This window comes from Pan troglodytes, chromosome 19 (genome assembly GCF_028858775.2).
Source record: "Pan troglodytes isolate AG18354 chromosome 19, NHGRI_mPanTro3-v2.0_pri, whole genome shotgun sequence".
Taxonomy (NCBI): Eukaryota; Metazoa; Chordata; class Mammalia; order Primates; family Hominidae; genus Pan; species Pan troglodytes.
The window spans coordinates 89,129,486-89,153,700 of NC_072417.2; the positions used below are offsets into that span (position 1 = coordinate 89,129,486).

The following is a 24,215-nucleotide window of genomic DNA, read 5'->3' on the forward strand; positions in this document are numbered from 1 at the left end:
CACCTGTAATCTGAGCACTTTCAGAGGCTGAGGCAGGAGGATCACTTGAGCCCAGGAGTTTGAGACCAGCCTGGGCAAACTGGTGAGACCCCATCTCCACAAAAAATTAAAAAAACAGCCAGGCGTGGTGGCATGTACCTCTAATCCCAGCTACTCGGGAGGCTGAGCTGGGAGGATTGCTTGAACCCAGGAAGTCGAGGCTGCAGTGATCTGTGATTGTGTCACTGCACTCCAGCCTGGGCAAGAGTGAGAGACTCAGTTTCAAAGAAAAAAAAAAAGAAAAAGAGAAAGAGACAGGGTGCGGTGGCTCACGCTTGTAATCCCAGCACTTTGGCAGGCCGAGGTGGGTGGATCACCTGAGGTCAGGAGTTCAAGACCAGCCTGGCCAACATGGTGAAACCCCATCTCTACTAAAAATACAAAACATTAGCCGGGCATGGTGGTGGACACCTGTAATCCCAGTTACTCGGGAGACTGAGGCAAGAGAATTGCTTGAACCCAGGAGGTGGAGGTTGCAGTGAGCCGAAATCACGCCACTGCACTCCAACCTGGGCGACAGAGTAAGATTCCATTAAAAAAAGAAAAGAAAAGAAAAGAAAAGAAAAAGAATAGAAAAAGAAAAAAGAAAGGCCCAGTGGCTGTTAGGTAGAGAACATACTGGAGCGAGGGCAGTGGGCTGGGAGACAGCTGGCTGGGGGTGCCAGTCCCGAGTGGGGGTGCAGCGTGAGGAAGGCCCACGCAGGGAGAAGGGGAATCCAGCCAGGCATACGGAGAGTTTGAGGTGCCCATAGCATGTTTGAGGGGTGCCTGAGAGGCTTCTGGGTAATGAAGGAGGGTTCTAGGAGACTCAGCTTGGAAAAGGAACCATACCTCATGAGCAAAGCTCCGAGAACAGGATTCTTGCCTTGAAGCTGCAATGCCCAAACATTTTAGCCTCAGAGTCTGTGAGTCCCATGGGTAAGGCTGTGGGCTTCCCAGCTCGGTGGGTTAGAAAGGCTCCCCAAGACGAGGTCTCATTCCTTGTTGCCCCTCCCTGACTCAGCTCAAAGGTCTAAGGAACCAGGTCACCAGGTGAGTGACTGACCAGTATCCAGCAGCACCTGGGACCCTGGCCTTCCTCTCCTGCAGCTGAGAATCTCCGGCCTCCAGCTGCGTCCTGCGAGCTGGGTGCAGGTCAGCTACCCTGACCTCCCGGGGCCCCTGCCCCTCTCGGGGCTCCTGTCCCTCCTCTCTGCTCCTCTTGCTCCTGAGTGCCCTTCCAAGTTACTGCAGACCTGCTCCTCCACCCTTCCGCCCCTTACACCCCATAGTTCCGCACATTAGCCAGAGCTGCCCACACCCTCCGGTTCACCCTGGCGCGGCCCCACCCCCTCCCCATCCTCTTCCTCTTCCCTCTCCAAGAAAGGGGCCGGCGCTCACCCTTCCTGCCTCCTCTGAGACCCTCTTCCTCCTGCTCTCACCAGGAGCTCTCTCAGCACTGCCAACGCCTCGGGGTCACCCGTACCCCTTCTTTCCTTTAAACACCCTCAGGCCTCCCATCTTAAAGCTCTCCTTGGGTCTGCCCTCACCCCTGTCCGCACCCCTCTCCTTTCTTTCTCCCCACTTGGAGCTGGAGTTTGCTGCCTGCTCTCACTCTCCCCGCACCCCACCAACTGCACTAAGGACACAGCCCCATGGGAGGCCGCCGGGACCTCCAGGGCCAATGCCGGCTTCCGCTGCCCCCACTCAGGCTGCCCTGCGGTGCTCAGCACTGTGGGCGCTCCCTTCAGGGGGTGGGGAACAGGTGTGTGAACGCAGTGGCTCCCCCTGCCCGAGTTCCCAGGCGTCCTCCCGCTTCCTCTCGGCTTTGCCTCCTCCTCCCTGGTCCCCTGGTTTCCTAGTGGTGGTCCTCGCTCTCCGCTACCCTCCCTCTGTTCTCACTTCCACACGAGAGGCCCCCAAATCCACAGGGTCAACAGCCTGCCCCCTCGCTCAATTCCAGAACGGGGCAGCAATGGGGCTTTCCTCCAAGTTCTCCCTGGGCTGCAATGCCTTCTACCTCTGCACACCCTTGGGTCAAACCACTGCCTCCAGTGGCCTCGGGAATGTTCCCAGCCCAGGGACTGGAGAACCCCTGGGTGTTGACTATCTGGCTTCTCGGCTGCTTTTCTATCTTGTGTTGATCTGCCAGCCAGCACATATATTCATTCATTTATTCAAAAAATACTTAACACGTTGGGGGCTGTGATGCTTCAAAGGTAGGAATCAGCAAGACAGGTCATCTTCCCACAGGGGTCTGCAGACCTGTGGGCTTAGTAGGTAGGGTCTGTATCCCAGTCCACCCCTCCTTGTCCCCTGCCCAACTCATGGACACAGTTCACTCGAAGGAAATTGAAGGCACTCTGTTGCTCAGTGGGGATGGGGACAGGGCTTGGTGCCCAGGGTTAGGCAGGAAGAGAGGCAGGGCAGCTGGTAGGGGTGTGCGGGGCTGTAGACGGAGCCTGTGGGTGGCTGGGCAAGGGGAGAGCTGTGGGCAGCTGCCCCACCTCAACTTAATTCCCTGGGCAAACAGCAGCATTGGGAGGCCTGCCCACCGCAATCCCGCTGCGGTTCTGGCTTCAAAGGGCCCTGGGGGCTGTGGGCGGGGTGGGCTTCGTGGAGGTGTGCACACCCTCTCCAATTCCTGGAACTCCTACTTTCCTGGGAGCGCGGGTCCTGGGGCTCAGACCTCTCTGTCCTCAGAACAGGGTGGTGCGGCCCAAGGGCAGGTGAGGGGCTGGTGGGAGTCAGTTCAGGACTGTACTGGAAGGCTATCAGGGGCCAGTAGGGAGACCCTCAGCCCCGAAAGCCCCTTCCGTTACGGTGCCCCCACCTCTCCTTGCCCTGCCAGCTCAGGCTGGCTGGCTTCTGGGGGACAATGTCCTTCCAGTTGGCCCCTGCCAACTTCTGACGCAGACAGGGAAGGTTCAAGCCCCAGCATGCCCGGAAGCTCTGACCTGCTCACCTGGGAGCCACAGAGTGGGGCAGACACAGGTGCCCCGGGAAGAATGCAGCCCCTGAGGGCCTTCTGCGCTTCACCTGCTCCTCAGCTCACACCAGTCAGCGAGGCTTTGGCATGCAAGGGCTCATAAAGCCCCCTCCCCTGCCCGAGGTGCCGCCCCCATCCCCCTCCCTCCCCCCCCCCCCCCCCGCCGCCCTGCCCCGGTCACCTGTGTTTTCCTCCTCACCAAACAAGAATGTGTCAGCAGGGCCCGGGCTCCTCCCCCACCCCATTGTTAACAAGGCCGGCTCGGCGGCCCCTTCCCACATCCCCACCCCCGACAGGCCCAGGCCTGCCCCAAGTGACCAACCCACTGCCCCCTGCTGGGAGCGCACCTACACCTATTTACCTTTGGGCCTCAGCCCAGGAGGGAGCTGCACCTGACCCTCCACCGCCCCGCCTTCTTTCCTGCCCTCCAGCTCACCCTCTTCCGGCAAGTCTGGGTCCTGGGGCGGGGGAGGAGGTGGAGAACCATTCCTGACTCCTGCTCCAGATGGAGCTCAGCTCTGCAGGGGGCCTGGCCAGTTTGTCCCAGCGGAGCATAAAGTGCAGGGTTGAGGGGGATCCCTGGGGACCTTCCAGACCTGAGAGTCACTGGGCCCTGGGTGGCCTGTCCTATTTAACAGGATGTGCCCTGGGCAGGGAGGGGGAGTCATCCAAGGTCTGAGCTCCTGGCCTTTCCTCCCGCATCCTGGCCCTCCCCGCTCTCTCCATCACATTCCTAGCTGGGGGATACAGCTGGAAGACAGAATGGGGAAGAGGCTGGACATTCTGGGACAGAAGGGTGGCTCCGTGCTTTGGGAACAGGCTTCCCCCAACACTTAAAATGAGGTGGGGCTGGGCGTGGTGGCTCACTCCTGTAATCCCAGCACTTTGGGAGCCCAAGGCGGGCGGATCACTTGAGGATCCAGCCTGGCTAACATGGTGAAACCCCGTCTCTACTAAAAATACAAAATTATTTGGGCACGGTGGTGCATGCCTGTTATCCCAGCTACTCAGGAGGCTGAGGCAGGAGAATCGCTTGAACCTGGGAGGTGGAGGTTGCAGTGAGCCGAGTTTGTGCCACTGCACTCCAGCCTGAGCGACAATGCAAGACTCTGTCTCAAAACAAAACAAAAGAGGTGGTTCAGGTGGGGGCTGTCACATGCAGCAGGGGCTGGTTACCCCAAAAGTGGGGATTGCAGGTTAGAATGAAAGGAGATGAGGAACCGGCCAGGGAACTTGAGTTATGAGCTCAAAGCCACACAGCTCCAAAGAGATAGGACAGTGAATGAACGGTGATCTCGGATTGGGATGCTGGCACAGGGAGGAGCGTGACGGGGCAATCTGCAAAGTTTGAATGGGGTCCGTGGATTAGATGGGATTACCAGGCCAATGTTAATTTCCTGTTTTGTGTTGTTTTGTTTTGAGACAGGATGTCACTCTGCCACCCATGCAGGAATGTAGTGGTGCAATCAGAGCTCACTGAAGCCTTGACCTCCTGGGTTCAGCTCAGGCGATTCTCCTGCTTCAGCCTCCTGTGTAGAGAGTAGCTGGGACCACAGATGCACACCACCATGCCTGGCTAATTTTAAAAATTATCTGTAGAGGTCGGGTGCGGTGGCTCACGCCTGTAATCCCAGCACTTTGGGAGGCCGAGGCAGGCGAATCATGAGGTCAGGAGATCGAGGCCATCCTGGATAACACGGTGAAACCCCGTCTTTACTAAAAATACAAAAACTTAGCCAGGCGTGGTGGTGGGCGCCTGTAGTCCCAGCTACTCGGGAGGCTGAGGCAGGAGAATGGCGTGAACCTGGGAGGCGGAGCTTGCAGTGAGCCGAGATCGCGCCACTGCACTCCAGCCTGGGCACAGAACGAGACTCCGTCTCAAATCAAAACAACAACAACAACAACAAAACCAACAAACAAAATCCAGAAGTGCCCTTGTTTTAAGGAAATACTTACTGAAGTATTTAGTGGTATGGGGAGTCAGGTCTTCAACGTACTGTCAAATGGTGCAAAACATACTTTGGTTGGGATTACATTGAACCTGGGAATAAATAAGAGGTAAATGGGCTGGGTGAGGTGGCTCACGCCTGTAATCCCAGCACTTTGGGAGGCTGAGGTGGGTGGATCACTTGAGGTCAGAAGTTTGAGACCAGCCTGGCCAACGTGGTAAAACCCCATCTCTACTAAAACTACAAAAATTAGCCGGGCGTGGCGGCGGGCGCCTGTAGTCCCAGCTACTCGGGAGGCTGAGGCAAGAGAATTGCTTGAACCCGGTGGGGCGGGGCGCACAGGTTGCAGTGAGCTGAGATCGCGCCGCTGCACTCCAGTATGGGCGACAGAGCCAGACGACTCAAAAAAAGAAGAAAAAAAAAAGAGGTAAATGAACATCTTTTTACGAAAAAGCCACCCCACTGAGGGGCAAGGCAGGGGTGAATAGGAGTCAGGAGCTCCTAGCCCACACTCTCGCCACTCCCCAGCTTGGCCTGCTGAAAGTCATGCCCTCTCCAGGGCCCCCTCTCGGTTTTGCCGCACATTGGAAACATCTGGGGACCTTACAAATGCTGATGCCTGGGTCCCACCCCGGAAATTCTGGTCTAATTGGTCCAGGGTGCAGCCCAGCAGTGGGATTTTTCAGGAGCCTCCAGGTGACTGTCAAGCTGGGGCAAACCTCGATCTGCTTCTCAGGCCTGGTGCTCCCCCAGTGGGGGGTCCTGCCTGCCCCAGACATTGCCCCTCTTCCCCCCAGCACAGGCCTGGGGCACACAGCTACACGCCCCGCCTGTCAGTCCAAAGCTGGAGGCTGATCCTGTGGGGAGAAGGCTGGAGCCCAGCTTGTTCCCCCAATGCTGGGGTCCGTGGAGAGGAAGGGGGCGGACAGTGGGGAAAAGGAGAGGGGAGTTGCTTGCGGGGTGAAGGGAATTGGGGCAGCCCTCAGCCTGCCTTCCTGGACCCTGCAGGCTGCGTGCCCTCCTGCAGTATTTAGAATAATTAGCAAGTGAAAGCAGCCGGTTAGCAGGGGAATGCCAGGTTGGCCTAGAGCCAACCCCGAGGACGGAGAAAGAAAGGGGCTTTGGGAGAAAGGGGTCCGTGGAGGCTGGGCAGGAATGCTTGGGATGTTGCCTGTTTGTGCCCCTGTGTGTGTGCACCCGTGTGCGAGGAAGTGGCTTTCTGGAGGCGTCGTGCACCCATGAGGGTGTATATGTGGCGGGGACTGAGTTGGAAGGTGGCTCCCGGGCAAAGCAAGGGAGGGGGATTGAAAGGTGCTGGCTGAGTGTCACCCAGACACAAATTTCCCATGCCTCAGTTTCCCCATCAGAACTCCGGTAGTCTGGTTCCTGCCAGTGTAGGTGGGAGGGGTGGGTCTGAGCTCACTCCCTTCCCTGGTGGCCTTCCTCCTCTCCAAACCTGCATTGGGCCAGGTTGTGTGGGAAGTGGGGGCCCTGGAGCTGGGTCCCTCCAGGAGAGGACCAAGCGAGGGAGGTGCTGGAGACCAGCCCAGGCCGGGGATGGCTGACTGGGGCAGGCGGGCCCGGGCAGGCCCTCGCAGTAGGGGACAGCAGGGGCCGAGCCCGGGGCACACTTAGCCTTTGAGATTCCCTGGGTCTGGGGGCTGAGGCCACTCCTCCTCCCTTTGTCTCCTGATCCCCCAGGGCTGTGGACCCCAGTCTCCCCATTGCACAGATGGAGGCACTGAGGCCTAGGCTGCAGGGGACATCCGAGAGCTACCCCTCAGCCCCTTCCTCCCCAGGGATGCTGAGGTCATGGGGAGTTGGTTAGTGCTCTTTGCAGGCCCTAAGTGCCCCCGCATCTTCCTCTCAGTCATCCCTCCCTCCAGCAAAGAGAAGCGCTGCCTCTCCAGAACACTGAGCCCTCACCTGTTCCCAAAGAAAGTTTTGAGCAGGTCCATATTTAGATTTTTAAAAATTTTATTTTTAAAAACTTTTCATTGTAAATAACTTTCATGAAAAAGGTTAAATTGCCCCACGGGGCAGGAGGGTGGATGTGGGACGCAGCCCAGGGAGTCCGGGAGGAGCAAGGCACGCCCCACGCCCCCGAGGAGTGCAGGCAGGGGCGTGGGGTACCCCGCTTCTTGGTCCCAGTAGTTCCAGCAAGCTCGGCATCCCTCCCAGTTAAGCCTCAGCTACAGCTACACTCACTACATTAGTCTGTCTGTCCTGCCCCATACAGCTTGGCTGCCCCGGCCCCCAAACCACCAAACCCAAACTTCCAGCTGCTCTCAGCCTCAAGCCGGGCTTAAAGATTAGGGATTTACGTCCCCTCCCTGCCCCCTAGGGATGGGGCCAGGCAAAGACCCCAGAGGCCTTAGAGAGGATCTCCTTGCCCCACCCTGTGCCACCACCTCATTTTGGTCTCCTCTCTCTGCCCCCTCCCCCAGTCCATCTTCTGCCCTGCTCTGCCCCATCCACAGCCTGCCCCGGCCCCAGGGAGGCTCTGCCGGGAGAAGCCTCCAGGGGGTTAATTTGCTGTCATCTAATTAGCATTTGTTGTACCTGGGGACTCTCTCTGGATAGAGACCTGGGGAAGCAGGGGGGAAGCGGAGGTGCTCTGGGAGGGCCCAGTTCTGTTCCTCCCCAGCCTGACCCGGGCTCCTCCAGGCCTCGGCTCTCATGGTGCAGGGTCCTTTAGCCGGTTTCTGGGGCTGGGAAGACGCGGAGCAATGAAACACTGTGTGTACAAGGCGGGGCTGGGGAGAGGAGGCAGCGATTCTGGTCCTGGGCCCTCGTTTTCAGCCTCCTGGGCTTGAATCTGATGGCAGCTGGGGCTGGTGGCCATGTGGCATCTGGGGCAAGCCTTGGAGCCCTGGCCCAGCCCCTGCCTAGGTGGTGGGGTGTCTGTGGACCTGTGTTGGGGGGCAGTTCTGGGCCCTGACTTGGGCACTGTCCAGAGGTGGGGCAGGGCCTGGGCTCTTACAAGAAGGCCCCCACGCTGGCCCAGTCCTGCAGGTCGGAGGCCAGGGTGGCATCCCCAGCCTCAAAGAGGGGCTCCGGGGGCAGGCAGCCACTGCCGCTCTCGTCCCAGGGGTGCTGCAGGAAGGATGTGGCCAGGAAGGTCTCATCGAAGTCCAGGCTGTCGGCAGCCTGCTCCACCGAAGGCCCCCAGGTGGCAGGGCAGTCGATGTGGCGGCCGTGGATGGTGAGGTCCACGTCCACGTGTGAGGCGGGGCTCAGAGGCGGGCTCAGCTCCAGGGCCTCCAGTGCACCCAGCTCCCCGCCCAGAGTGCCGGCGTCGAAGATGGCCTCCCAGTCAAAGTTGCCTTTGAGGGGTTCCAGCTCACCCTGCTCCTCCGGGGTGGGCAGCAGGGTGCTAGGGGGCCGCGGGACCTTGGCCACCCGCTTGGGCAGCGGCTGTTTGCGCTTATGCCCCAGCCTGCCCTCCCCTGCACCCCAGCCCGCCTCCCCGGTGGCCTCCTCGAACTCCCGCAGCAGCTGCTGGGCCTCGGTGTTCACCATCAGCGGCCCGGCCCGGGGGACAGCGCTGGGCTCCTGCGCGGCCTGGCGGGCAAAGGCTGGGTGGATGTGGACAGGGGGCAGTCGCCGCTTCTTGAAAGCGCCGCTCAGTAGCCGCTCCGCGTACTGGGGGTCAATGCGCCAGAAGCCCCCCTTGCCTGGTTCGTCCTTCTCCCGAGGCACTTTGATGAAGCACTTGTTCAGAGACAGGTTGTGGCGGATTGAATTCTGGGTGCAGGGAGAGAGCGAGAGAGAGAGGAACCGCTAGGTCAGTGGGGACGGGGAGATGAAATGGCACCTGGCGCTGCTGCGCGCCCCCCATCTTTTCTCTGGCAGGGGAGAGGAGGGGGGGACAGACACACTGGTCTGCCCAGGCGGCTGCAGCTCTGGGACACCAGCCACAGGGCACTGGGAGCCCGGAGTGCTGTCGGGGGCTTTTGTTCCCTGTTGCCGGGATATCTGCCTGCTCAGTCATCCGAGCTCTGAGCCGCAGGGTGGCTGTCGGTGCCACCCCCGTCGCCTGCCCTCCCTCCCTCACCCTGCCGCTGACAGCCTCTGGCCAAAGCCCTCGGCTCCCCCAGGGCCTGGACCACCGTCTCCCTTTGCCTGGGCCTGGCTGGCCCTCTCTGTGAGTGAGTGGGTCCAGGGAGGGGGCTGGGCAGCCGAGAATGGAGAGGAAGGGGGAGAGAGAGAGAGAGCGCGCAGGGATGAGAGGTGGGGGATCTGATGACTTTCCTTGTTTGTTGAGCCGGCTGCTGGCCTGGGCCTTCACCCCCCACGGCCCCCTCCCCCCACTCCAGGCTCAGTTGATTATTACCCAGCCAAGAGCTAAGAGCATAGCACTCATTCCTGGGGCCCGTTTCTCGAAGCCCAGCTGCACAGGCTTAGGGTAGGGTGGGGCTGAGGGTCTCTGCTTTTTCGGTGCAGCTGCAAATGACACTGTCTAGGGTCAGGGGCATTGGAAATGGCTTGGGACTGCGGTCCTGTGGCCTGCCCGCTTTGGGTGCTTCAGGGAAGAGTCTGGGCGTCCTTGGGGGGCCTCTGCCTCCAACTAGCCCTTGATGGTGATGGCTGAAGACTCTTAGGGCACTGCCTACCCAGCCTCAAATCCACCATCTTCCTGCCTTGTCCATTCTTAGGTGCTTAATCTTGTCCAAAGCCTGCTGGGGGACAGGGGTCCTGGGCTGGGACCGCAGGGCAGGTGGGTGGATAATGCCCGGCAGCAAGGCTGGGATGTTTACATGGTGGCCTGGGCCCCTTGGCTGCTCAGTGCCTGGTTCCAGAGACGTGGAACATGAAGTGAGTGTGGTAGGCAGAGCCCCAGTGGAAGGCACCTGGCTCAGGTAATTGTCCCCCCAGGGAGGTTGGCTGACAGCGGGGGTTGGAGGCAGGAAACTGAGCAGAGGTTGAGGTGGGGGGCTGGGACAGCAGCTTTAGGAAGGCCCCTTACCCCCTCCACCCTCCATTGGGACACACCTGGCCCTCACATGCTAAGGCACCCCTTCCATTCCACCCTCCCCAAGCCAACTGCAAAAGGGCAGGACGTAGAGCCTGGCAGGGAGGCCACGTTCCAGTTTCCGTTTCTGACTCCCGGCCCCGACAAACCATCCCGGGGCAGGGCAGTGTCTAGGAATTCTAGGACTTGGGACAAGAATGCGCCTTCAGTTCATCGCTCTCCCCAAGGAGACTCTGTCCACGCAGAGTCTAGCCCTGGTCTTTGGCCTGGGCCTGCTGGATGAATGGCAGGTTATTTCCCCTTGAATCTCAGCCTCTGCACCCCTAAAGCCCTCCACCTCTGGACATTCTCCCTTCTCTCTCTCTGGAAGTCAAAGGAGGGGCAGTTGCAAGAACTGGGCTCCTTTGCAGGGCTCCCTTCTGGGGCCCTGGCCGCACCGCAGAGCCTACTTGGCCTGCAGATTTGGGATATGAATCCAGTGCGGCGTGGGGAGCGAGGAGGGAATGGGGAGGGAGCGGCCGCCGCCCGTGCCTCCTCTACCTGCCAGGTGGGATCTGCGTGGCGGAAGTAGCAGAAGTTGTCCGTGATCCACTTGTAGATGGCCGACAGGGTGATCTTGGTGGCCTTGCTGGCCTGCATGGCCATGCAGATGAGCGTGGCATACGAGTAGGGAGGCTTCACGTGCGGATTGGTGGCGTAGTCCACGTCGTCGGGGGGTGGGGCCTGCAGCCCCGGGGGCGCGCTCCGCGACGTGCACGACGACGTGGGCTTACCCGGCGTGTGTGGCTGCCCCAGGCAGGCGGGGTCGGCTGCCAGGGGGGACCCGGGCGCCGCTGAACCTGGCACCTGGTGGTAGCCGTGGGGGTCGGTGCCCCCCGGGGGCAGGGCGGGGGCCTTGGCGTTGAGAATGGAGAATTCCTGCAGCCACTGCAGGCTGGTCAGGCTGTCATCCAGGGCGTCGGGCTCCTCCAGGCCGCCCTCCGGCCCGGCCTCCTCCGCCGGCCCGGCTCCCGAGAGGCGCAGCCAGCTCTCCGCCATGTCTGCGGGGACTCTCCGAGGGGGCGGTCAGCATCCACGGGCTGAGCCGGGGGTGGCCCGCCGCGCTCTCTGGCCCGCTGAGTCCCGCAGCTCCCGTTACACGGCCTCCCGGACGCGCGCTTCCATCTCGCGACCCCGGGGGCGCCTCCTCCGAATAAGTATGTGGTGCCTGCGAGGACCACGGTGGGAGCTGAGCACTACCCCACCCCCGAGGGGACAGTGTGTGTACGAGGACGCCCTCTCTAACATCATCCCCGCAGCTGGGGAGGATCTTTTAGTGCCGAGGTATGGGAAACAGAAGCAAGGCCCTAGGGTCCCACCCCCATCAGATCCGCCTCCCTCTTCCTTTCCTCTTCGAGGTTTTATTAGCCAAATGAAGAGGGTAGGGGCATCCGAGGCTATCCTTTTCTCCCGAAGAGCAGGAAATCAGGACCCCCTTCCTCCTCGCAACAAATGGAAATGGGGCGAGAAGTTTGGGAGGGCAGTACGACGGGGCGGGGGCGGTGGAGGTCCTCTGATCCTTGAAAAAGAATATTATGATAGGGGATCATTGGGAAGGAAGGGGACAGAACAGTAACGGGGGGCAGGAGGCGAGTTTCCCCCAGACTTCTCCGATGTCAGTCCCTGGGCCCACAACTTCCGTTAAGGACGAATGAGAGAGCGGGTTGGTACCGTTGCCCACCCTTCCCCCTGGCCTGCAGCCCTCCCCATCCCTTACCTGGCTCAGAGCGCAGCCCGGGCCAGAGGAAGGTTCTGGAAGAAGTTGCTCCCACCCCCTGCGGCTCTCTGCCCCCAGCTCGGGGGCCCTGCCAGCGCCTCTTGCCGCCCCCCCCGCCCGACGGCGCTTCTCTGAGCTACGGCGGCCCCGGGACCGGCATTAAGTAGCCGCTCCAAAGGCTTCTCCTGCTGCCATGGCGACGCTCCGCCCCCATAAACAGCTTCCGCCGCTGCCATTGGCCAGCACGTCTCCAAGGAGACCGCGGGCACTTGCCACTCTCTCTGGCGGCAACTCTCTTCGAACTCCCTCCTTCTGCCGCCCTCTCCCGCGCCACCCAACCCCCTACCCGCCGCTAAGTCCCGGCTCGGCTCATTCCCGCCCGAGGGCCCCGCGCTGGGGTCGGAGAAGCGCGCGGCCTGCGGCACCGGGAACCGCTATGGATCCGTTCGTTCTGGGGAACCAAGACTCTCGCCCCCACCCCCTTCCTGTCCCGTACGCTTTGAGGCGTCGACTGCAACTGGGACGGAGCCTGGGGTTGGGGGGCTAAGGCTGGGAGCGGGCTCAGGCTCGGGAACCGTATCCTTGAGGTTTTCTTTCCTCTTCGCTACGAGTGGCACTCTCTCATGTTTCTGCAGCCTTTCCCTCTCCCCCGACTCTTAGGGTCTTTCTCTGGTGTCCCAGGCAGGTCTGACTTTCCGATGCCACCTGCCGCTTACATCCACAGAGGCGGCAGACACACCAAGGGGGTAGGGTAATCCAGTGTGTCCCAGTAAGCAGCTCCTTCCCCACCCGTATCCTCGAGGTTCCAGGAAGCTGACATTCCAGAGGCTTCTGCAGAAGCGCACTCACTCCTCTGGAGACAGCTGATGAAGCAGAGCCCGTGGGTAAAACTCTGAAGTCATGGACTTGTCAAATTCTCCTAGCGGGGTCATTTGCCCAATTAATTTCACCAACCTTTAAGTCACAGGGATTAAGAGTAGAGGGACTCTGGGGACTGTGTCCCTTCCTCCTCCCTTCCCCTGGCCTCCCTCCTGTCACCAGCTTTCCTGCTCTTTAATTATTGAGGAGCTGCAGGGTTGGACGTTCTCCGGTTTAAGGCGGCTGCAGAGGCAGTGGTGGGGGCTGGGTTGATTACCCCGCCTCTGCCCAGGAGCTGGAGAGCCGGGGTCGGGGAGGCTGGTGCCCAGACCATGAAGAAGGCCCGGCTATGGCGCATCACTCCCCCGCCAACATGCCTTTCCCTAGCCCTTGCCTCTCCCACTCCTCCAACTCCAGATCCTCTTGAGTAAAAGTATTAAAGAGTGCTGGCGAAAGTCAGACAGAAACTTTCACAGATAAGCTCACTTTGCAGTTAGCTCTCCTTCCCTTGTAAACAGTTTTATTCATTTTTAAGAATCATGCAGCAATCCATAAATATTGCATTCTTGATGTCCCCACTGTAGTGTGACCACAAGTGTACTCCAGGGAGAGGGGTACACAGATGGCACAAGCAGTATACACATGCACACACCAGGTGTGCAGACCAAAGCAAAGTGAGCGACCAGTGTGCTAAACTCCAGGTGGGCAGGACCCCAACTCCCAGGTGAGGTGGGCAGGACCCTAACTCCCAGGTGAGGTGGGCAGGACCCTAACTCCCAGGCGAGCCGGCTTAGAGTGTGGTAGTCTGTGCCCAGGAAATGCCTCAGCGGGGGTAGAAACTCTGGTGGGATGGAGCTGGGCAGAAGGAAAAAAGGGCTCTGTGAGGAAGCCGGGTTCACACCACCTGAAGGCAATAGGGAGAGCACAGGCCTAGTGCAGCAGGAAGGAGCCCTGGGTCTCCATAGTTAGGCTGTGCCCTGTGAGAGAAGCCAGGCCCCACCTCTTCTCTTTGGGTGAACTGTTGACGTGACTATGTGACTGTCTCCAGATGAAGGACTGGGGCAAAAGGGTTGGCCACTGACCTGTCCTCATCAGGCTGACTGAGGACCAGCTCCTTGGATGGAGTATTTCTGTGGGCCAGAGAGCTAAATGACAGCCAAGAGAAGGCAGGGGGAGGGAGGAAGAGGAGAAATAGTAACTGAGAAACAAGTAAAGGACATTTCTAACCTAGGTATGCCTTGGACATGGGACTGAGGCCTTGAGGAATCTTTCCGTGCTTCTCCCTAGGAGAGGACTGAGCACCTGCTGCAAGGAAGGACAGGGATCCTCAGGAAGGGGGTCCTGGCCACTGTGGCTACTGTTTACCTGAATCTCCTTCATCTCAGCTCCTTCCTCCCTCCTCCCAGGTAACACCACACTGTGAATACTACCTGCAGGGGACAGGACAGGAGGTGGTCTGTGTGCCACCACCCCAGGGTAAGGGAAGCTCCCTGTCACCTGCTGCTTCTGGGCTCATATTTCAGGGAAATCAGGAAGTGGGGTTATTGCTCAGCTTATGCATCTTAACTATGAAAGGGGCGGGAAGAATGTAGGGGGAAGGAAGGAAAGAACATTAGGTGGGGCCTGAAATGGTAAAGTCTACTGCAGTTTTTCAGAGAGGGTTGGACGACGGGCCCCCCTCTCCATCAGGGCAGGATGTGAGCCACAACCACTAGGCAGTGAGACAGTCACTGCACTCCTGGCCTCTGCAGCCACACAGAAACGAAGGACCCCCTGGGCACCAGGCTCTTTTTGAGGCTGCCTTGGAAACAGCCTTGAATTTTTTTTTTTTTTTTTTGAGACAGAGTTTCGATCTTTTCAATCTTGTAGCCCAGGCTGGAGTGCAGTGGCACGATCTTGGCTCACCGCAACCTCCACCTCCTGAGTTCAAGCGATTCTCCTGCCTCAGCCTCCCGAGTAGCTGGGGAGGGCCCTTGAAGTGAAGGCCCTGAGCCCTGATTCCAACCTCTGCTCCCAGCACACTGCTGCTGGCCACATGCTGCTGCCTGAACTTAGCTCAAGGCTCTCCATCACTTCCTTTGGGGACCTGGGCACCAAACTGAGAATCACTGGTCCACATTTCTCTCAACCATTAACAAAAGGGGGTAGAGATGGGGGCAACAGGGACAAGAATGCCACCTCCCAAGTGAGTGAGGATGAATTATGGTAATATACGACCACTCCTCACCCAGTGCTTGGCACACAGAGGTGGTCAACACATGTGTTTCTTGAAATGTCACCTTAGGATGGAGTTGCAGGCCTCCCTGAATGCACCTGATCAGGAGAAATGCTCCTTAAGGGAAATCATCTTAACTGGGGGATTCTCAGATTCAAGGGCTCCTTTTTTTTTTCTCTCTCTGTCGCCCAGGCTGGAGTGCATTGGCGCGATCTCGGCTCACTGCAAGCTCCGCCTCCCGGGTTCAGGCCATTCTCCTGCCTCAGCCTCCCAAGTAGCTGGGACTACAGGCGCCTGCAACCATGCCCGGCTAATTTTTTGTATTTTTAGTAGAGACGGGGTTTCGCCGTGTTAGCCAGGATGGTCTCGATCTCCTGATCTCATGATCCACCCGCCTCGGCCTCCCAAAGTGCTGGGATTACAGGCGTGAGCCACCGCGCCCGGCCAAGAGCTCCTTCTTAACCGCACAGGCATGTGAGGCCCAGAAGACTGGCTCTGCCACCAGAAGGAAGGATTGTTTCCTTCAACCAACCTTTTGGTTGCTACCATTTCTTGTCCTTGAGAAAGGTGCTCCTAGTGCTTGTGGAGGGAAACGCTACGTCCGTGCAGTATGGCTCTCCCTTTCCACAGGAGCGATCCTCCAGCCCTACCCCAAACTGCAGGTTTCCAATTGGTTATGATGTGCCAGAGACCAGGAAATGCCAGAGGGATGTTTGTAACAAAGCTGCCAAACTCTAAGCCTTCTTGTTCTACCCCCTAAGGAGAAAAAAGATGTGTAAGGAATTAGCCCATGGACCCCAGCTCCACCTGAACATCAATATACCGTGAGGACATTCCAGAGTCCCTGCAAAAGGTCTCGTGAGCTGCAGTTCATTGAGTGGCTTTAGGTCACACGGAGAAAGGAGGGTTCCAGTTCCCTCTGAGAGGTGAGGGATTGTGGTTACAGGCTGTAACAGCTGTCACAGGAGGGTAAAAAGTCTCCAGCATCTTGCTGAGGATGCCCAGTAGGCAGCAGCTGAGTGAGGATGGATGGAATGCAGGGCAGGAGGGGAGCCCAAGTGCAGAGGCTGGGGCTCAGACAGCCAAAGGGCCCCACACACAGGGCCTTGTCTCAGAGTCCTCCAGGCTGCTGGATGACAAGCGCCGGCGCTGGGCATTCCGACTGACGGCATTGTCATCAGCCTGCCAGGCACCTGGGGAAGAGAAAATGAACATTACAGGAGCCAGACCTTTGGCCAAATCCAGATGGTGTCTCCAGCAGGGCAGCCCAGGAGCCGGCACGGAAGGAGCAGGATGCGTGTCACCTGAGACTCCGATGAGGGTGCAAGCCACAGCACTCGTGTGTGAGAACGGAGAGAAGCAGGTGCTGACAGGTGCAGAGCCTGCTCCTGCCCCCTGGGCTAGGTACAGTCACTGCCACTGTGGCTCCTGGACAGGGAGGGACATGAAAGATGTTCCTTGTTTTGCGAACTTACCCTGGGATCCACTTTTGTATTTTAATTACTTGGTTTTAAAGTTTGCCTATATGTTACAATAGACAGGAAAAGGAAATTGGGCCTTGCTGAGCTATTTTCATTGGGGCAGGAAGAGGTGGGGGGAAGTGAGAAGACTGTTCGTTCTGGCCCGAAGTGTTAATGTTTTCTGTGGGGGCCCAGGCGGGGCAGGAAAGGACTGGCCACCCAGCAGGGTTCCTGGGATGGAAGGCTGCCTGGAGGGAGGACAGCGTGAGGCTCCAGTCCCGTCACCTGCCGTTTTCCTCTCCTCCTGCACCTACGCAGCTGTTGAGGTTTGCTACTAGCTGGTGCCATCAGCCCAGCAGACACCAGCCCAAGAGCCTCAGGGTCCCACAGATACCATCACTAAACGCATCCGCTCCCCAAATCTGCTGCTGCCCCCACATGAGGAGTGCCAGCGCCTGTCTGGAAACCCATTCTTGGTGCTTCTCTTTCCCTTGTGCTGTGGATCCAATCCTCCACAGCCTCCTGTGGGCTCACTTCCTGGCCGTGTTGTGACTCCATCTGTAGTCACGCTAACCTGGGCTCCACTCCCAGTTTACAGCGGTGTGACCTTGGGCACATCAGTTTACTGTGGGCCTTGGTTTTCTCACCCATCAGATGGGACATGCGTACTGACCTCACGGGCTTGCTGTGAGGACTAGATGAGAGAATGCGAGCGTTGGTGAGTATCTGACTCCTAGAACAGCCTGTGCTCAGGCTCCTCCAGGCCATCTCGCCTCTCCCCTGGGAGTCCTCTTCATCTCCTGCCCACAGATGAGCTCCTCCCTCCAGTGCCCTCCCTCCAGTGAGGCTAGGGCGCTCCTGCCTTGGGCCTCGGCTGCCTCCACTCTCAGGGTCCCCTGGCTCCCTGGGGTAGGGAAGGCATGTCGTCCTCTGGACCCTGTGGGCCTCCCCAGCCGTGTCTCCCAGTGCCCTCCCCTCACGAGGCATCTCTGGCCGGGGGAGGCCCAGTGTGCACCTAAGTGCTCCCTGCAGCCTGAACTACTGCTCCACGCACACGTCACATGGCAGAAACCGCTAGGTCCTGGAGCTCCTCCATGGGACAAAGCTCCTCCTGGGCAGGGGCCGTGACTTCTTCACTGTTGCAGTCCAGAGCCAGCACAACACCTGACCCATAGGAGGACCTGTTCAGTGGACAAGGCCGACCAACTGTAGAGTGTGGCCGTGAGGTTGAGAGAGGCCACTCACAAGTGTCCAGGGTCAGCCTCAGGCCAGCCCAGGACATGAAACCCTTTAATGGCATGTAGAGTCAGCAGGTATAAATGGCTTATTTCCATCAATGCCTTGGTGTGCTAATCCACCTCAGGCTCTAGTAACAGTCTCTGGTGCTTGACCCCAGGGGAACAGTGAGAACAGGAGAGTCTTGGATCTCTCTCTCATATCCCAACTGAATTTGGGATCTTTACTCCCTGGGGGTGGGTACTGGAGCCTGGGACATGAGTCAAGGTGTTTTTTTTCACCTCTAATGGTGGCACTATGTGTCTAAGTGTGGCAGGATAAATATAAGGCAATATTAATATTGCCTTTAAAGTGAAGAACCCAAAATAAAATGAGCTGTTTGTTCATTTATATAATTTGGTAGATCTCATACCTATTCCTCAATGTTTATAGGGCAGGACTCCGGAGCTGCGGCTGTTCAGTAGGAAAGACCAAAAGCAAATGGTAAACAAGAGAGAAGACACACATGCATGCACAAATAAAAACAGCAGCACCACCACCACCACCACCGCCGCCACCACCAGCAAGCCATGGAATGCTGGGCCGGAGAGGCTGCCCAGAGAGCTGTCCTGACTCTGAATTCACAGAAGTCCTTGCTACAAACTCCAACCTTCTATTCTATAGAAGCCTTAGCCAGGGCAGAACATCGGTTACTTGTGGAAGACTCAAGAATCAGATCTGAAGTCTGCTCTCCTGGCCTCTTGGTATGCTCTGTGGTGAGGGAGATCCGGCAGCAAGCGGGGGGCACCTTCCCCTGGCAAGAACCCTGAGGGGCCCACGGCAAAGCCCTGCTGCTGCTCCTTCCTCAGCCTCATTCTCACAGTAAGCCTGGCTGCGGAAAGTCAGTGTGGGTGCTGAGGGGCCTTCCAGAGCAGGTGCCGCCATTTTGTCTGGCTGAATCCAGGCCCCTCCAGCCAAAAAATGGAGCATAGAGATTTAAAATCCTTAGAGGGAAATGGATAAAGGTGCTTTCCATTCACGTCTCGGTTTTTGGGATATCAAAAATGGGAGTATGAAGAGACCTCTAGAGGTAGATTTTGGGAGTACATTCAGGAAAATTTCACAAGCCCCTTTCCTGCCTCTACAAAGCCACTTATTAAATATAAGGACTGTAATAGTTCAACTGTCTTTGTAGAGTTGCTCTCCAGGGGAAGGAGAAACTTAGTTTGAAATTTTCCTTAGTGCCCACAAAGTGCAAGTAGCATCTTAGTCTTGAGTTTTGAGGCCTCTCAAAAAGAGGAGAGAATTCAATTTCAGGTCTCCACAAACCTTTTTAGATTTCACTGGATATGCTCATTCCAGTGGAATGCAGTCATTTAAAAATTGTATTGGTATTTCCACTAAAAAGACCCAAATTATCTTTGCCTTTTTTTTTTTTTTTTTTTTTTTTGAGACAGGGTCTTGCTCTGTTGCCCAGGCTGGAGCGCAGTGGCGTGACCTCGGCTCACTGCAAGCTCCGCCTCCCGGGTTCACACCATTCTCCTGTCGCAGCCTCCCGAGTAGCTGGGACTACAGGCACTCGCCACCACGCCTGGCTAATTTTTTTGTATTTTTGGTAGAGATGAGGTTTCACCGTGTTAGCCAGGATGGTCTCGATCTCCTGATCTTGTGATTCGCCCATCTCGGCCTCCCAAAGTGCTGGGATTACAGGCGGGAGCCACCGCGCCCGGCCTTTTTTTTTTTTTTTAAGATGGAGTCTCACTCCATCTCAGCCTCCCAGGCTGGAGTGCAGTGGTGTGATCTTGACTCACTGCAACCTCCGGTTCCCAGGCTCAATTGATCCTCCTGCCTCAGCCTCTCGAGTATCTGGGACCACAGGCGTACGCCACCAAGCCTGGCTAATTTTTGTATTTTCTGTAGAGATGGGGTTTCACTGCATTGCCCAGGCTGGTCTCCAGCTCCTGGGCTCAAGTGATCACTTGCCTCAGCCTCTCAAAATGCTGGGATTACAGGCGTGAGCCACTGTGCCCGGCCTATCTTTGCCTTTTTCCATCACTGACTACCCCAGGGCCTTCATAGAACTATCACTTGCCACGATGACTTTCCTGCCACCTATGTAACAGTCTACCAAACTCTTCAGAGCCACATCTGCTTAGCGTGGTCTCGCAATTCTAGTCTTACTACAACCTGTCACACCCATCAACTGAGATCTCCTTCCTTTATTCCTTTCAGAAGGAATCTCAGAACACACTACTCCCCAGTGAAAAACCAAAAATCCACCCTTGGTCTTGGGGCCCAGGAAGACCCAGAAGCTTCTTAGGGGGAGAGGGTTAGAATGACAAAAGTGCCTCTAAGCCCCTCACCAGTGTTATCAGAGTGGTGAGGACGGGAACCAACAAGGTTCGCAGTCCTTGCCACCAGCCAGGTCTCCTGGCAGAGCCCATGAGCAAGGTGCAGGGCACAGGGACAACATGGGATGCAGCCCGGGCTGCATTTCCCACTGGCCCTCTGTGAAGGGAGTGGCACCCGCTTGAAGAGGGAAAGAGACTCAAGCAGAGACCAGGCGCATGTGCAGCTGTTCTGACGGGAGAGAGCTGGCCACAGGAGCAATGAGGCGCCAAGACAGCCAGCGGTATCTCAGCCCCAGGATAGAAAGCTGAACTTACAGCTGAGTGTGAAGACGCCTATTTATTCCACGGGACCTACCAAAGTGGATATTCCTGTCTGTAACCTAGCAGACACTTCCAGAGAGTTCTCCAGCAAATTTTCTACCAGTGTGATGCTAACAGTGGAAGCAGAGACACATTTTGCCTAGAGAGATGTGCTTTTCCCTCTCAAGTAAAAAGGCAACCAGAGGTTATGAGACATCACTTTCACCCAACTACTGACCAAGGATGCCAATTAAAAACAAATCATGGCTGGGCGCAGTGGCTCACACCTGTAATCTCAGCACTTTGGGGGGCCGAGGTGGGCAGATCACCTGAGGTCAGGAGTTCAAGACCACCCTGACCAACATGGTAAAACTCCGTCTCTGCTAAAAATACAAAAATTAGCTGGGCATGGTGGCGTGCGCCTGTAATCCCAGCTACTCAGGAGGCTGAGGCAGGCGAATCACTTGACCCCAGGAGGTGGAGGTTGCAGTGAGCCAAGATCACGCCACTGCACTCCAGGCTGGGCGACAGAGCAAGACTCTGTCTCAAAAAAAACAAAAAACAAAAACAAAAAAACTCAAATCCTTTCCATTGTCCTTGCCACAGAAGCATTCCCATTTTTACTGAACAGAAATTCATATAGTCTCACACATATTTTTTTTCTTGGAAAATCTTAGTATATTGAATACAGCCCCTCATCTTGAGGCCTCTGGTGAGGATATAATGGGACACTTAACATGCCTATACCTGAGGCCCTCTCCCGAGAGCCAACACAGGCATTTGATTTCATGTCTGGCACAAACTGTGAGCCCACCATAATCTCTAAATAGCTGGCTCCACAAGTCACCCTAAGGAACCCCAGGGCTTCTCTCTTCCTCCCAGTCCTCACTCTCCTCCCATGATTCCATGGAGTAACTATCAACAAGCAGGTTAGCTGGGGGGAGTCAGGAAGAGGAGGAATAAGCTGTTTCCACTAGCACTGTTGGCTAAAACAACTCCCAGCAGCTCCCTCTGCCAAAAAAATAGGGGTGGGTAAGGGAGTCCCTTGAGGGAGGCAGGAACCTAAATTTCTCTCCTAAAGCCAAGTAAGGGGTTGACCAGGGTAGAGCTGCCTCAGACACAGGGCACAGCTAAGAAAGAGACATCATCTTCACCCAACTACTGACGGAGGATGCCAGTTAAAACCAAATCCTTTCCATAGCCCTTGCCACAGAAGCATTCCCATTTTTGTAAAGCAGAAATTAATACAGTCTCACAAATATTTTTTCTCATAAGATCTTAGAACCCTGGATACAGGCCCTTGCCAATTAGGAATGGGAGCCTTGCTCACAGCCCCAAGCGAGCGCCTCCCAGGTGTGTGCGTGCCCAGCAAGCTTGGACGGGGTGAAGCATTGGCAGGGAGGACAGTGCTGGCACGGAGTGAACATGAACTTTCATACCAAGTCTAGAGAACATACATGAGTTTAGAAAATAAACAAACCAGACAGACAGATTTACATTTGGCAAAATGATGTGAAACACAAATGGACAGATGGAAGCCAGGCCAGGAGCGGGAAGGCAGGGAGTGAAGCAGCCCCTGGGCCCCAGCAGCTCCAGTCCAGGCCTAACTGGCAGGAGGCTGGCCCCGTGGTCAACGCTTCCTCCTCCACGCTCAGGCAGGAAGGGGGTCTTCCCTGGGCCTGCGCAGGAGAAGCAGGGGAACTGATACTGCCTCTTTTGGTCTCACTGAAAATGAAGAGGCCTGGGCAGTGTCTTTAGAACAAACCAAATAGAAAATGACTCAAGAAAGCCCTTTGAAGGGCTGGAGAAAGTATCTCTAGAGAATTCCAGCTTCCCCTGCCACAAGCTTGTGTGGGGCCAGAGTGTGCTTGGACTGTGTCTTGCACAGGCTGATGGAGAGTGGCAACCACAGAGGTCGTGTGGCTCCAACGCCTCCAGCCACGTCGCTGAGCGAGTAAAGCACTGGACCCGTGATGTGGCTGTTCTGAAGCTGAAGTGAGTCTTCGTTCAGGGAATGTTTAAGAGGATTCAAACAACACGATGTGAAGGACAATTTCTGTCGTGAAACCCGGAGGGGACATTTGACTCAGTCCGCTTGGGCAAGATGTGGATTTTAGAAAAGCAGTTTTTGGGGCCCTTGAACGGGCACACTAACTAAAAAGGCACTCGGTGCTCAAAGTGTGATTAACATGATCCTGTGTAAGGCATTACCTAGATTCGGTTTAGCATCATGAGGAGGAATAAGGGGCACTCTGACAACCTGATCACCTGTGAAGTTACAGCTCCAGGGAGCATAGAGGAGCCCTAACTCGACCTCTCCGTTGGGATCCAAATCCAGTAGTATGTACAATGCAACTGGTAACCCAAAGCTCACTGGATCACAGAGCCATTCCCTAGCCTCTGAAACGCTGGCTTTCACATTCCTCTCTGATCCTAGCTGAAACACATTTCTTCTGAGGAGCTACAGCTTCACTTTTAAAGGGCGCAGGCAATCCTTCCAAGACCTTCATAGAGAGGTGGTGTCTGTCTGCTCAAACTTCCTGTTGATGAAAACAAGACTGGGCCACCTGACATGGTACCTGCAAGGCCGTGATGTGGGGTGGAGAGTGGTTAGGCCAAATCGTTAAGTTTTGCTTCTTTCTTCCTATCCTAATACTCTCACTCAGAGCAAGGCTGGCTCATTGCAAAAAGCTCAAGGACTCTCCCAGGCCTTCTTACTTCCTTCAGCAACTGGTCTCCAGCACTAGCACACCCCAGGCCTTCTTGGCAGGAACTGCAGGGCAGGAGATGGGTGTACCAGGGTGAGAGCAGGGGTAAGAGCACAGGGATCGTCTCCCACCAAGTTCATGTTCAGCAGACTGCCACTCACCAGGTAAGCAGACCTCAGAGCACAGCTTATTGTCCAGTGCTTTCACGCTTGCGATGTCAAAGTCATTGTTATTGTCACACTCCATACCTAGAAATGCGCACGTCCTCTGGCCTGTAACGGAGTTAATGCAGTTAGAGAGGGGCTGGCTGTGTTTTTCTCTGCATTGCTGTCCTTAAAATAAAAATCTTAAGGATGGAGACAAAAAAAAATCAAATCATATGTTAAAAAAAAGACAATAATTAAGTGGATAAAGAGTGGACAAGAAAGGAATCACGTTGTGTGGGCATGTCTGTGTTCTCACGCTTTCCTGCTGTTTCCCTAGAGCCCTTTCCGTCTGCTGTTCCCTAACAAGTCAGATCACTGAGGAGGGCTGTGGGACACAGGCTCAACAGAGAACACTAGAGCGAGCAGAGCTGGGCAGAGGCCAGGCTGGTGAGGCTGCGACCAACCAGCAGAAGCTAGGGAGCGCCAGTGGGGAGGTCATCCTGCTCATGCCTGCATCTGCCTTGGGTGCGAGCTGGGTGTGTTTAGGACCACATGGCTCTGCAAAATAAGTACATGAAACAACAACTAAAGGTCTTAGGGTCCATAATTTTGCATATCAAATCAGAATGACTACATTCACAAAATTATGATTTCCTTCCTTATGAGACCTGAGTTGTTATTTTCAGTGTGTTTTAAGTGGCTAACCAGAAATCTACAGACATGTAAGAAGGGAAGGGAAAAGTTTTAAAAGTTGTTTTTTATCAAGCTCCCCTCTTTTTTTCTCAGTGAAACAGACAGAAGAAAACAAATCCATTCCACGGGCTAGGGAATGTCAGGTGAAACAACCTGGCCACACTGCACTTCTTAGAAGCAAATATTCTATGGGAGAAACAATCACAAGGGGTAACTCTAGAGCCTCAAGCACTGAAGTCATCAACTGAGTTGGTGACACTCCAAACCCCCTTGGGCTGGGGTGCAAGAGCTGACGGAGGCAGCCTTGGCGGCCACCTTCTCCTTCAAGCTCCTTGGCCAGGTGGGAGCCGTCAGGTCCACATGCACACCTCCAACACTTCCCAAGCGATGGCCAGCGCTAAAGCAGAAGCAATAGGATGACATCTGCTGGTGCGTCTGCATCCAGGCCGGGCATACGTGTGCTCTGGAGGTGCCCCTGAGGGAGGGGCCTCAGAGCAGCAGGGGGAAGAGTCTGGCTCCTGGAACACATAGTGTTCCCTGCTTGGGGGAGACTTTCCTGCCCCCCTTCTTCCTCCTATGTCC

At 56.5% G+C, this 24,215-nt stretch overlaps 2 protein-coding genes and 1 long non-coding RNA gene across 15 annotated transcripts in view; 1 reads left to right on the forward strand and 2 right to left on the reverse strand.

Annotated features, from left to right (window-relative positions):
- Positions 1-6,915: 6,915 nt before the first annotated feature.
- FOXJ1 (forkhead box J1) lies at positions 6,916-11,877 on the reverse strand. Of its 2 annotated transcripts, none has more exons than XM_511694.6 (3): positions 11,688-11,877; positions 10,472-11,138; positions 6,916-8,703 (listed from the first exon to the last, which is right to left on the reverse strand). In XM_511694.6, the coding sequence occupies exons 2-3, from the start codon at positions 10,967-10,969 to the stop codon at positions 7,936-7,938; spliced, it is 1,266 nt and encodes a 421-aa protein (XP_511694.2). In that variant the 5' UTR covers positions 10,970-11,138; positions 11,688-11,877; the 3' UTR covers positions 6,916-7,935. The 2 variants fall into 2 exon arrangements, with proteins under 2 accessions (XP_511694.2, XP_054526681.1); XM_054670706.2 differs by having other exon boundaries at positions 10,472-11,489; positions 11,688-11,820.
- Positions 11,878-13,031: 1,154 nt separating this feature from the next.
- RNF157 (ring finger protein 157) overlaps positions 13,032-24,215 on the reverse strand; it is a 97,821-nt gene continuing 86,637 nt past the window's right edge. For 6 of the 10 annotated variants that reach the window (XM_016932931.4, XM_016932930.4, XM_063799326.1 and 3 more), the window contains 2 exons: positions 22,956-23,066; positions 13,032-15,953 (listed from right to left, as the gene is read on the reverse strand). In XM_016932931.4, the coding sequence (XP_016788420.2) occupies positions 15,835-15,953; positions 22,956-23,066 (230 nt within the window). In that variant the 3' untranslated portion in view covers positions 13,032-15,834. Of the gene's footprint in view, positions 15,954-17,868; positions 17,910-22,955; positions 23,067-24,215 lie in introns of all 10 variants that reach the window. The other 4 variants (XM_016932932.4, XM_016932933.4, XM_063799327.1 and 1 more) reach the window with 2 other exon arrangements.
- Positions 15,522-18,614, forward strand: LOC107969325 (uncharacterized). Of its 3 annotated transcripts, none has more exons than XR_010153089.1 (5): positions 15,522-15,686; positions 16,019-16,164; positions 16,875-16,938; positions 17,366-17,533; positions 17,889-18,614. It is a non-coding gene; the product is annotated as an uncharacterized LOC107969325 (long non-coding RNA). The 3 variants fall into 3 exon arrangements; XR_010153088.1 differs by having other exon boundaries at positions 16,022-16,164; XR_010153090.1 differs by having other exon boundaries at positions 16,022-16,133.